General features: G+C 41.2%; 1 protein-coding gene across 10 annotated transcripts in view; it reads left to right on the top strand.

Moving 5' to 3' along the window:
- Positions 1 to 13119, top strand: part of eya4 (EYA transcriptional coactivator and phosphatase 4) — a 46192-nt gene that overhangs the window by 29174 nt on the left and 3899 nt on the right. For all 10 annotated transcript variants that reach the window (XR_011312181.1, XM_069723505.1, XM_069723500.1 and 7 more), the window contains 12 exons: positions 469 to 535; positions 915 to 1057; positions 2126 to 2269; positions 2527 to 2609; positions 4020 to 4194; positions 5475 to 5611; positions 5856 to 5939; positions 8977 to 9066; positions 9350 to 9408; positions 9747 to 9907; positions 10658 to 10772; positions 11799 to 11920. Coding sequence is in view for 9 of the 10 variants with exons in the window: in XM_069723505.1 (XP_069579606.1) it covers positions 469 to 535; positions 915 to 1057; positions 2126 to 2269; positions 2527 to 2609; positions 4020 to 4194; positions 5475 to 5611; positions 5856 to 5939; positions 8977 to 9066; positions 9350 to 9408; positions 9747 to 9907; positions 10658 to 10772; positions 11799 to 11920 (1380 nt within the window). In the remaining variant the exon portion in view is untranslated. The remainder of the gene's footprint in view (positions 1 to 468; positions 536 to 914; positions 1058 to 2125; positions 2270 to 2526; positions 2610 to 4019; positions 4195 to 5474; positions 5612 to 5855; positions 5940 to 8976; positions 9067 to 9349; positions 9409 to 9746; positions 9908 to 10657; positions 10773 to 11798; positions 11921 to 13119) is intronic.

The raw sequence follows: 13119 nt of genomic DNA, 5'->3' as shown, positions 1-13119 counted from the left end.
AAGTTCCAACACAGTCCCATGCTCCTTTACACAGCAAAACACACACACACACACACACACACACACACACACACACACACACACACACACACACACACACACACACACACACACACTGATCCACAAAGCTATTAGGCAAAACAGAGAGAGGGTTTAGAAGCAGCGGGGTGTTTGTCAGTACTGAGCTCTGACATCTCAATGACCACAAACAGACATTGTGTTTTACTGTGAGGCCCGCTGAAAGGGTTTCATGGACTACAGTGCTCTCTAAAGTGAGAAGCTGGCTCCTCTCCATTCGAAATGCTTTGAATTATGTTTACTGGAACGGCATTTCAACTCAAACAAGCCATTGGCCTTGAGTTGTGCTGTTCAGGAATGGTTTTGTTAAATGTGAAGGAAAACAGAAGCTTTCAGCTGACACCATCCGTAACTTGTTTTTGCTTCGTTGTTTTTGATTACTGTTTTTAGTAATCACCAGCAGTGGATACAGCCCTCGCTCGGCCCACCAGTACTCTCCTCCCCTCTACCCGTCAAAGTAAGTCTGACATTGTGCACAAAACAGGCTTTTTGTTTTTATCAGAATACCCTTTTCTGTACAATTAGCAAGATTCAAATTTTACCCATCAAATTACTTCCTATAATCTGCCCTGGACTTACATTACATTTCATTTAGCTGACGTTTTTATCCAAAGTGACTTGCAACACACCGATGGTACGCCATCGGGAGCAATTTTTTTTTTTTTTTTAGGGTTCAGTGTCTTGCTCAAGGACAATTAGGCATGTGGACAGGAGGAGCTGGGATCAAGCCACCAACCTTCCGATTAGTGTGCAACCACTCTACCGACTGAGCTACAGCCTCCCTCCCTACAGACTTACCTCACCTGTCCGTCTGCTGCGTCTCCTTCCTCTCCCAGGCCATACCCTCACATCCTCTCCACGCCAGCAGCCCCTCCCATGCCGACGTACGCTGGCCAACCTCAGTTCAGCAGCATGCAGCAGTCAACCGTCTACACTGCTTACTCCCAGACAGGGCAGGCCTACGGACTGTCAACCTATGGTATCAACAAACACACAATGAAAAAGACATATAGCCACACCCACCACTACATTTTTGTAAAAGCTTATTCAGTCTTGTATCAAAGAAAGAAAAAAAAGCATGCCTGTCACACTTGTAGGTTGGTTCATTGTGGTCCAGAACAAAAGAAAGGTAAACAAACAAGTGGTCCACTTTTTTATACTACAATGAGGCTGGAAGGTTCGGTTATTATAACGTTACACACAAATGCAAAAAATTACCCTCATTTTTTGGCTAACGTTCTAACTCGAAAGACGAGGTGTCCATCTGTCCATGTTTAGATAGATAGATAGTTACTTTATTAATCCCACAAGGGGAAAACAATTTCGCTACAGCAGCATTATAGGTACAGGAAAGCAATAAAACAACAGTAAAATATTAAATATAAAAATGCACAGTATACACAATAAATACAATTAACCCCAAATGTAAAATCTACTTATAATTCCTTGTCATAGCTATTTTGATGCAGAGATTTCTTGTGCAGTAGTAGTATATTTTCACACTGATTCTGCTCAAGGTACAAGGTCAGTATAGATGTACGATCTTTAGCGTAACATTGACAATGACAATAAGTGTTTCCACCTCCTAGAAAATTGACAGTGGACTATGTTACCTCCTTAATCAAATACGATTACATTTCTCTTGTTTTTAGATTGATGTGATTGGCTTCATAATTAACAAACGAGCTTGTACACAAAAGGTCTAAAAGAAATTAGAATTAGAGTGAAGTCAAATTCTGCCGTTAAAATTGAAGAAAAGTTTTAAAAAAAAAAGGATTTAAATAAAATTATTTCAAAAATACTCAAGTGCCTATAATATACTTAGGGAGAAATGAGATATTTCCACCCATATAAACATGATTTATTGGGACAACCAAAGACTAAAAGAAATGGAGCTCAATGCAAGCTAGAATCACGGAATGAATGGACTGTAAATATCAATTTCAAGAAAACTTTTTTTAATTAAGTTTTAGTTTTAAGTAGTACAGATTGCTAATATGCATAGGTGACATCATATCATGTTTGTTTTTTTTGTCTCTTGTCACAGACCTTGGAGTGATGCTTCCAGGCATTAAGACAGAGAGCGGCATAGCCCAAAGTCAGTCTCCTCTGCAGACCGGCCTCAGCTACAGCCCCGGCTTCACCACACCTCAACCTGGACAGACTGCCTACTCTCCCTATCAGATGCCAGGTCAGCTCACAAAACAGCCTATAAAACAACTCGGCGTCACTCTTTATCTCAGCTCAGAGAACAAAATCATGCTTTCTTTGGATTTAAAAAAAATGTAGGAAAATATTCTCAGTATTTTAAATCCTTGCTTAAAAATTACCAGACCATTCTGTGCGATATGACACTCCACACAGTTTACAGTATGAGTGTGAAACTTGTCTGTCAGCTTTTCTTCTCTTGTTTTATGGTACAACTGTGCCTTTTCTTTTTCTCTCTAGGTTCCAGTTTCACTCCTTCCTCAGGCCTCTACGCCACCAACAACTCAGTGTCCAACCCCGCCAACTACACTGCCACACAGCAGGTACACGCATGTCAAGTGTTTGTACTGTAGAGTGTGTGTGCGTGTGCGTGTGTGTGTGCGTGTGTGTGTGCGCGCAGGCGTCTACATCAGTTCAAACCTTGAACATTCACTTTCCCACGGCCAAAAAGAAAAGCAGTTTCCTGAGATTGCCGGAACAGATCAAACCATGCTAACATGTTTGTGCTGAGTGGTCAAGGAAATGTAATTTTCCTCATGGAGCTGGCTCGAATACAAGATCAGGATTTTGTGAGCAGTTGCGATAGCATTTGAGACCAGAATTGGTTTTACAGTCATGCTCCCACGCAACGTTCCTCATTCAGGGTAGCTTCAAGTAATGAAATCTGATTACGCCGCGACCGTGCAACAGGGAAAAAAAAACTTAGGAGAGAAACAGACAATTAGTCTTAGTGAAAGAGTGTTTTGTTCTGAATAATTCTCTATGTCCATATGATGAATTGCATTGTGGTAGTAAAATGTTTAAAGGGGGATTTTAATGTCTCACTATGATCGATGTGGCTGTTTACAGGAAGAAAGTCAAGGTTTGGCCTGTGTGGGTGGATTAAGGGGGAAATGGTCTGTGTGTGTGTGTCTGTATATGTATAACTCATCTTGTGGGGACATAAATATGTTTAAATCACTCACACTCTGGGGACCTGCCTCCCTTTTGGGGACTAAAAGCCCCAAAAGTCCCCATCACTTAAATTACTCCATTTTAGTATGAAGTTTACGGTGAGGACGAGGTTGGGTTTAGGTTAAGTTTAGGATAAACGTTAAGGCTAGGGAAATAGTAGTCGTGGTAAAGTCTTCAGGAAATGAGTGTAAGTCAATGTAATCTTCTCTTAAAGTGTGTGTGTGTGTGTGTGTGTGTGTGTGTGTGTGTGTGTGTGTGTGTGTGTGTGTGTGTGTGTGTGTGCGTGTGCGTGTGCGTGCGTGTGTGAGTGAGTTTAACAGAAAAAGAAAAAGCAAGCAAAAGGCATAAATGGAGGGAATAGAGTCTGATACAAAGTCTGTGTGTTATATGTGTGAAGCCATATGTACAACTGTTGCTGTATGACTACCCACCACGCCAACTGTGCGTGTGCGCGTGCATTCATGTGGCGTTCTCCAGTTTATAAGGACTTCTAGAGATGGATGTAGTGACAGCTTTAGAGGGCGGACTCATAAAAGCGCCCATCTCCACTGGGTCAGTAAAAAGCAGCAGCACAAGGCTTTAATTGTTTTAGAGATATAAAATAGAGAACGAAGGGGATAAAAGATCAGAGAATTGAGAAAGAACACTTGTAAAAGTCTGTCCTCAAAAGTCAGTCAGAACCTTTCCAGAGAAGCGAAACATCTAAATTTTCCTGTTCTTTCTCATCGTCTCTGCTCTGTATGTCTTTGTATGCTCATACATCCCTTTTTTATCTGCAGGATTACCCCTCATATACGACGTTTGGCCAAAACCAGTACGCCCAGTATTACTCCGCCTCCACCTACGGGCCATATATGACCTCCAACAGTGTGGATGGCACAGCTTCCACGGCAGCCTATCAGCTGCAGGATCCCACCCCTGCCATGACCGGACAGGCTGCTGAGCTTCACCCAGGTTTGTGTTAACAAGAAGCAAATCGCTCAGGATCAACCAGTCCAATTACCAACGCTCTACTTGAGCTCTACCTTCATAAATATGCAAACAAATGTCAGATTTATTACCGCTTCTGATTGTGGTTCCTTAATCTTATACAACATTGTTTCCAGTCGAAAAATACCACAGTTTGGGTAACTGAGTTCAAACCTCTCTTTCAGCCACAGTAAAGCACAGGAAGTAACTTCACACCGTAGCCATAGTTACCTGGCATTGCGCTCACTAATTGGACAATCGGCATGTGTTTACATTAGCCTCACAGACTTTGATTAGAGACAAGTCATGTTAAATATTGCACTTTTGTAGACAAGTCAGAGGAAGAGAAGAAAGCAGAAAATAAGAAAGAGCTGAAGTTCAGCCAATTGCACAGAAATATTGCTTCATATTCATCTTTTCTGTTCCTTTTTTTTATTTTTTTTATTTGGTTTATCTTGGCTGTGATTCAGGAAGCCTGATTAAAGGAGCTTATCATTCTTCCTGTCACTGGCACTTTACCTCCTTCTGTCTTTCTCGCTTTTTCTCATTTGCTCTTTTACAGTTAGTATCTGTTTTTTGGGTTTTCTTTTGTCACTCACATACTGTTTGTGTCTTTTTGTGTCTCTATCCACCTCCCCTCCCCTCTCTCTCTCTTGCTCTCTCGCTCCCTCCCTGATTGAGACATAACAATATGAGATCCGAAGCTTAGAGTCTGGTTCTAGTTACCACGCAGCAGAGGGAGCATATGGCAATAGGAGGGTGTGCGCTCGTGCAAGAATGTGTGTGTGCGCCTTTGTGTGCCTTCTTATGTACTGTATGCTCCTGCAGAATATTGTATGTACAATATCTTTTCTTTTGCATGAAGCATCAGATTACCCAAACCAGTCTAATTTATTGCACAGTTCCATCTTTCCCCTTCCTCTGTTAAATCTTTACATGTGCATGTTATCATGAATCAGTCAAAATAGCAACGGTACTTTTGTTTAGGTTTCTTGGTAGCCTTTAAGTTGATCTGTCATGCCAATTACCTTGAATTATTAAACCTGACAAGATGGCTTATTACTGAACAAAGTCTGAATTATTGCTTTTCCTGAAGTGGATACAACTGCAGAGCACCTGTGGGATCAGCTCACACCACATCATTACTATTGCTGTATTGCAGTGAATATAGTTTGTGATTGCTTGTGCAGTTCGAGACAGATATTTGATCACTTGTAAATTTTAAATGTTTCAAATGCCCCATCTGTGTTTATGTGCGCTCTTAGGGGACTTTGATACAGTGCAGAGCCCCTCCACGCCCATCAAAGAGCTGGATGACAGAGCCTGCCGGAGTGGGGGGTCCAAGTCTCGGGGCAGGGGCCGCAAAAACAACCCCTCCCCTCCCCCTGATAGTGACCTGGAGGTAAGGGGTCACCAAAAATTCACTGACAGCGCACTTGGAGTGCTAACTGAATATTCCGTTCAAATCTCAATGGATATATGGTATTTGCTTTGATCTCCATCCACCCTTCTCGCTGTCGTCTCAAAATTCAAAGGGCAGGGAGGCCGACAGAGATGTTATTGTCTATATAGGCATGCATGGGCATATTGACAGAGCATTTCTGAAACAATAATTTCTCACAGTTTCCTTTCTTGTTGTTCTGCAGAGGGTGTTTGTGTGGGATCTGGATGAGACAATCATTGTCTTCCACTCTCTGCTCACGGGATCCTACGCACAGAAATATGGCAAGGTAAGACGCTGTTTTCACTGTCTGTGTGTCATTATCGTGACATCGTCAGTACCCTCTGGTATCATTTCTGCATCCATGCGGCATGACTTCTGTCTACCAAAGAAGAATCTCATTTGATTCAGCAATGATCATCCTCACACTTTGCTCAAAGGTCAATTTACGACTGAACCGTCACTCGTTCGAACCCTAAAAGGCCGTGACTTCTCCACCATGGAAGTTTGGATAAATGATGCATCATCCTGTTACTGACTGAGCAAGGAGGAGACCTGGAGACAAGGGCCTGACTTCCACTCCTGATCTCTAGCCACCAAAATGCAAATGAGAGAAGAAGATTACAAAAATGATGATAAGCTTATTTAGCTCACCCTCTGTTATTTTTTTATGAGTTCAAAGTAATAAATGTAGTGAGCACCACTGGAAGCCCTTTGGTCATTTTTGGCCCAGAATTTGCCTGTCAGGCCACCGTCCCTTGTGAAGGAAGTGCAAAGGTTGTTGAGGATGTACGCAGCATGACAAAAAGAGCTGCAGGAGGTATTCTGGACTGAAGAAAGTACTTTGACTTTATGGTTTTCAGGAGAAAAGCTAAGATCCGATCTCCAGATTTATCAAGTCAATTATCACTAAAAGCTTAACATTCTCCAAAAAACACACAGCAATTTTAACGTCAGTTAAGGATAAAGCGGTAAGGGGAAGGTTTTAGGAAAGATGTGAAGACAACATTATCAATCAATGAAAGCAAACATGAATTTAAGTAAGATTACTATGACAGCACACTTATCACCTGCCCTACCCACACCTCTGAAAACAAACCCACGCAGCCTTTTAAAAACACAACTCACATGGAAGACACAATGTGGACGAGCTTCATTTCGCTCAGTAGATTACTAATACTACATCAAATACTGCAGGAATGTTACGGTCAATTTATGACAATGATCACATACATTATAAAATGAGTCTTTAAATGTAGCTATTAATAATTGTCAAATCTTTTCAACAGTTTAATCATATTTTAATGTGCTAATTTCTTCCTCGAACTGATGTTTATTCCAGTTTTCTCTGTGAACTTATTTGGTGGTCTCGCGTTCTCGCATAACAGCTACACTGTTTATAGTTCCCTGTATTTTAATAGTTCTTGGCTCTGATCTGGGATCATCCAATGCGGCCAAGGCTACAGATTTTTATTGGGTGATGTCGTTTCCTGTGGGCACCGGAGCAGCCACCAGCCTGCCTGAGCGGGTTTAACATCCCAAATCCATTCTGATATTCCTGTTTGGGAGCTGAACAAAAGCCGGCACAACGCACGCACAATTTGGAATCAGGCTTGCACAGAGTCACAAAGAACCCGGTTTTACAGATACGTTTTGTGGGCACTGATGTGCTTCCTAGTTGCTCTGCAGTTGTGGAATTTAATGTTTGGCAATTGGAATTTAATGGGTATAAGAAAGAGTTGGAAATCGGAGTGTGTGCATGTGAATGAGAGGGAGAACACATGTGGCCTTGTGATTAATTCAGCTTGGATTGTGATATATTTACTGTAGAGAAACAATGAATTCAAATAGTAATGCCACAATGCAGGTGAGCACATATGCAAAAACGTTCTCAATTCAAGTCTGAACTTACAAACAAATAATGAATATGTTTTCAGCGACTCAAATAAGCGAGTAATGTACCCTCTAAATCTGATAATGTGCAAAACAAGTTGCAAGCTTCATCTACATTCACCCATAACGATCAATAAAGCATTCGTATTGAAAATTATAAGATAATCCTCTAAAAATTTCCCTGAAAATATTTGCAAGAGCATTTTTTTTTTCACCTCATTTTCTGCCGCTGCCCTCGAGAAATATCGTGGCAGCTGTGTCTGTTCACACCTCGCCCAAAATAGCATTTACACTATTGACATAGAAACCACAAGACTTAAGTGCCCCTTCTCATACGGCATTGAGAATACATCTGTTTCAAAATGATGTTTCCTTTCATGAATACACATATTCATACCCATCACACTCCTCATTTCTCACTATAAGAGTTATAACAACCAAGTATAATGGTCAGATAATCATGGAGTGTTCTCTGAGCTAAAATGACAACAGCAGAGGTGGAGAGTGGAATTGTTTCAGGCTACACTTGATAGACCAAAGTAATATTTAGCAACTCTCTGGGATTGATTGAACTTGGCACAAAAAAAAAAGCCACTTCAGCTTTTATGGAACCCAAACCACACAGTCGGTTACTCTCCTTTGGCCGGGAGCCAACATAATCATTACCTGAGAGACAAACTTAAGTGCCTCTTTTCTCTTTGACTGACAGGAAAGTAGGACAAAAAAATAGTCAAAATTGCTTCTATTACTATCTGGAACTGTTTGGGGAGCCTGACACAATTCACATCTTTTAACTTTTTTTTTGCATTTTCTCACTCAGGAATGCTCTCCATCCCTCTCTCTTTCCATATCTGTGTGCCTCGCTTGCTCGCTCGCTCGCTCGCTCACTTTCACTCTCCTTCCTGTTAGTTTCTTTCTATTCTGGTCGTCTGACAGCGTCAGCGAATCGTGTGGTAAGCTGTCGACCCTCGCTGACCTATCACAGATGATGGTTTTTGCAGCTGAGCCCCGGGCTGGCAGAGTGGGCTGCGTTCTCCCAAACACACACACACACACACACACACACACGCACGCACGCACGCACGCACATACGCACATACCACATGCACTCCAAGCGTCTCCCTTTGAGGCTACCTACTCTCTGCAATACACGCACGAAGTGACACACTCTTCCTCTTGTCCTGCCTGCAAACTTTAGGAATGTTGATGGGACAGAGCAAGTGCAACCTGTCTGTCAGCATCTGCTGTGATGAGTGGAACGTACCAACGATACAAAAGGGGGTGGTGGGCAGCAGGGGTGTGAATTGGAAAAGTTTGGACAAACCTGAAAGGATTTTATGGGACTAGAAATGAAAAGAAATCATGGTAAACGACCTGGCAATAATCTGTTGTCTTGGTGATACTATGATGATGTTATCTTCCTCCTCTGTTAGGACCCTCCCATGGCAGTAACGCTGGGTCTAAGGATGGAGGAGATGATCTTCAACTTGGCTGACACACACTTATTCTTTAATGACCTGGAGGTGAGACACTTTCAGACAGACACTACGAAAACACACACTTAGCATTTCTAATGGTGTTATTTTAAGGTGGGAGTTTTTGCATGGTATTTAAATTTTGCACAAAGATCAACATGAAAAAGTTAAAAATTTCTTGTAGTCAGGCTGACATTCAGTTAAATATTACTACTGCCCTCTAGTGGTGGAACGTGATAAAGCATACTGTAAGTGCTACAATGTGTTTCCATTCTAATTTTAATACATGATGTTTGGTTATAATATGTGTTACTTGTGTCCTTGTATACAGGAATGTGATCAGGTACATATTGATGACGTGTCATCAGACGACAATGGCCAGGACTTAAGGTGATTATTTTACACTTCACAATTTTGTAAAATGTCAACAGTTGACAGTGTTTGTTTACTGTCTTCCATAGGTCGTGAATTCACTCCAACTGTTAACGTCAATAATATATTAATTTGATATTTTAAAAAAACATGCATAAAAATGTGTACATATTACTTTACTCCCTGCATTTTATGTAATTAATAATGAATGAATACATTTTTTAAGTAAATACTGATTTGCATTCTTACAAATAAATGTTGACAGTTATGTTCATAGTACTGAATGACAATAATAACCATCTTTTTGTTCTACCAGAGCAGATTTTTCAAATAAAACATATCATTATTATTGACAGTACTTACAGTTTTGCAACTGATGGCTTCCATGCAGCTGCAACCAGCGCCAACCTGTGCCTGGCTACGGGTGTCCGCGGCGGGGTCGACTGGATGAGGAAACTGGCCTTCCGCTACCGACGGGTCAAAGAGTTGTATAGCACGTACAAAAACAATGTGGGGGGTAAGCCAATCAGAATACCTGGATACCGGGACTGGTTAGAGGGAGATACTGCATACAGTAGTGAGTTTTTGTTTATACAAGCTGTAAATTTACAAGACCTGAGAATCGTTGACATTTCATTAATGGTCTGTCTGAAAAGATTCATGCACCAAAAGAATGAACTTGCCCTGTGTTATCTATATATCCCGGACAGGGGTCACTTGAAATTAGTTATAGGAATTTGAAGGCATAACGGAAGGAATATTAAAAGAATCCTCACCCTAAAGTCAAATATTAAATGAATACATTCAAATGTACAAACAGTAGATGCAAAAAAAAAAAAGTATGTAAAGTATGTATGTAGTTGTGTTTGTTGATTTATGTGGATTCATGAAAGCAAATATCATTAACAAAGCTGCTGCTGGCCAATTTGTTTTTCCCATTTCCCAAATTTTGACTCATTTAATGCCAAAATAAAACGATATTTCATATTTGCTCCTGACATGGTTTTACAGTAGAGTCTAAAAAACAATATTGTTCACTCACTTTCCACTATAAAAAGGCCACTATAATATGAGTTTTAAAAGCTTTTTACAAAGCCATTTAACTATTAAACACAAATTATTGTGTGAGTAAACACAGTTTATAGAGTTTGTAAAAGATACCAACAACTAGTTGGCGATATTTCAAAAAAGGGCCAATATGCGAACATCCATATGGGTCTGACCCTTGAAGACTGCTTCGATTAAATAAGTTGCTGCTGTGTTTTAGGTCTGCTGGGTCCTGCTAAGAGAGACGCCTGGCTGCAGCTCAGAGCAGAAGTGGAGGCTCTGACTGACTCCTGGCTCACCCACGCACTCAAGTCCCTGTCCATCATCAGCTCCAGGTGCCACTCTCTGTTCGGATTATTCTTTCATTCACAGATTGTGATTTCTCTTCTAGCACTCCCCATTTGTACCATCAAAATGTAAAGTGTTGGAACTGATCCATATTCAGCACCCAAGGACATTATTAAAGATCCATTCATCACTCTATCGGTCCATTCGTCTATCAATTCACTTACCCACCGCTTCTGTGCATAACATGGTCTGTTCTCTCTGTTTTCTCTGTTCCCTCTGTTCTCTCTGTTCTCTGTTCCCTCTGTTCTCTCTGTTCTCTCTGTTCCCTCTGTTCTCTGTTCTCTGTTCCCTCTGTTCCCTCTGTTCTCTCTGTTCTCTGTTCCCTCTGTTCCCTATGTTCCCTCTGTTCTCTCTGTTCTCTCTGTTCCCTCTGTTCTCTCTGTTCCCTCTGTTCTCTCTGTTCTCTCTGTTCCCTCTGTTCTCTCTGTTCCCTCTGTTCCCTCTGTTCTCTCTGTTCTCTCTGTTCCCTCTGTTCTCTCTGTTCTCTTTGTTCCCTCTGTTCTCTCTGTTCCCTCTGTTCTCTCTGTTCCCTCTGTTCTCTCTGTTCCCTCTGTTCTCTCTGTTCTCTGTTCCCTCTGTTCCCTATGTTCCCTCTGTTCTCTCTGTTCTCTCTGTTCCCTCTGTTCTCTCTGTTCCCTCTGTTCTCTCTGTTCTCTCTGTTCCCTCTGTTCTCTCTGTTCCCTCTGTTCTCTCTGTTCTCTCTGTTCCCTCTGTTCTCTCTGTTCCCTCTGTTCTCTGTTCTCTCTGTTCCCTCTGTTCCCTCTGTTCCCTCTGTTCCCTCTGTTCTTTCTGTTCCCTCTGTTCTCTGTTCTCTCTGTTCTCTCTGTTCTCTGTTCCCTCTGTTCTCTGTTCTCTCTGTTCCCTCTGTTCCCTGTTCTCTCTGTTCCCTCTGTTCTCTGTTCTCTCTGTTCTTTCTGTTCCCTCTGTTCTCTCTGTTCCCTCTGTTCTTTCTGTTCCCTCTGTTCTCTGTTCCCTCTGTTCCCTCTGTTCCCTCTGTTCTCTCTGTCCCACAGGAGTAACTGTGTAAATGTGTTGGTGACCACAACGCAGCTCATACCAGCTCTGGCTAAAGTTCTCTTATATAGTCTGGGATCCGTTTTCCCTGTCGAGAACATTTACAGTGCAACAAAAATAGGTAAGACACACACATACACACACAGACTCCATAAATCCTAAACAATAATCTAATATTAATGGTAATATTACAGCCCAATGTATAGTGAAAGTCATTCAATAATAATTGACTATAATTTGATGTTAACTGTACTTTAACAGTTAAAAAGACATATTGTTGGTTATCTGTTATTTCAATGTTTCTTCATCTATTCCATATATCATTGATATCCTGTTATAATATTAAACTCATTGATTTAGTTGGGCTCACGTTCACTGAACGGTTGGTTGGAAATGTTTGTAACATTTTATTTTACACCCATTTTATGTGTGTGACTGAACCCAATGCACTTTAAATTTCTACACAGGTAAAACACCACATGCTGGTTACAAACCTACACATACACACCTAGCCTCAACAACACGGTGTCACTTTACAATTCAGTTTACATATGAAATGGTTGTAATAATTACTGTACTACACGTACTCCCTTTTCCTCATTCACACAACACTGTTGGTTGTTAATCTTTTGACTGAGGGGCAGTAATGTTATGTCATATTACACAACTTTACAGTTATTCCTTTACTTCTACAATGTGAAACTGAGAATTTAATCTGTCTCCAAAATCCAGTTTATTCAAATGTTCTTCTCTGTCAACAGTTTTCTGCGCACGGCAGTTGGGACAAAATTTTGTTACTCGAAGTGTTCTGGTTTCTGTTTGTAGTCCGACTCCTATTGACCAATCGCGTTTGAGTGTGATTTTGGGGTTTCATGCAAGTAAATAGTCCGTGTGAAGACCAAAATGCAATCTCGGAACCCATCGGCCTTTTTCGCTTTTTATTAGCTTTTTTTTTTTTTTTTTTTTAGCTACAACGCAATAGCGGGGTCAGCCATAGAAAACCCAAACATGTCAGTGAGTGAGTGAGTGATGAGGTTACACAATTGATTTGTCCAAATGTCACGCCTTCCTGTATCAGTTTCAAATTGAAAGCCCTCCAGCGTTTCATGAATGGTCCACCCACTGCATTTTGACTTTATTACATGCTAATCTGTTTATAGAGAATGGTTCCAAACACCAACTCTGTTTTTGTGTCTCAAGTTGCTAATTGGACTGTGAACAATGACCAGCGTGAAAGAGAGCGGGATGGAGAGAGGGCCTCTATCGGCCACAGCCCGTAGAGACGAGCCTGTCAGGCCGATAGGAGATGGATTCTGAGAT

Source organism: Brachyistius frenatus, unplaced genomic scaffold, assembly GCF_029030835.1.
Source record: "Brachyistius frenatus isolate BFR_SWC_R1_liver_20210118 unplaced genomic scaffold, ASM2903083v1 Contig_332, whole genome shotgun sequence".
Classification (NCBI taxonomy): Eukaryota; Metazoa; Chordata; class Actinopteri; family Embiotocidae; genus Brachyistius; species Brachyistius frenatus.
Note: the sequence above shows the minus strand (reverse complement) of the source record. Positions and strands in the feature narration are given on the sequence as shown.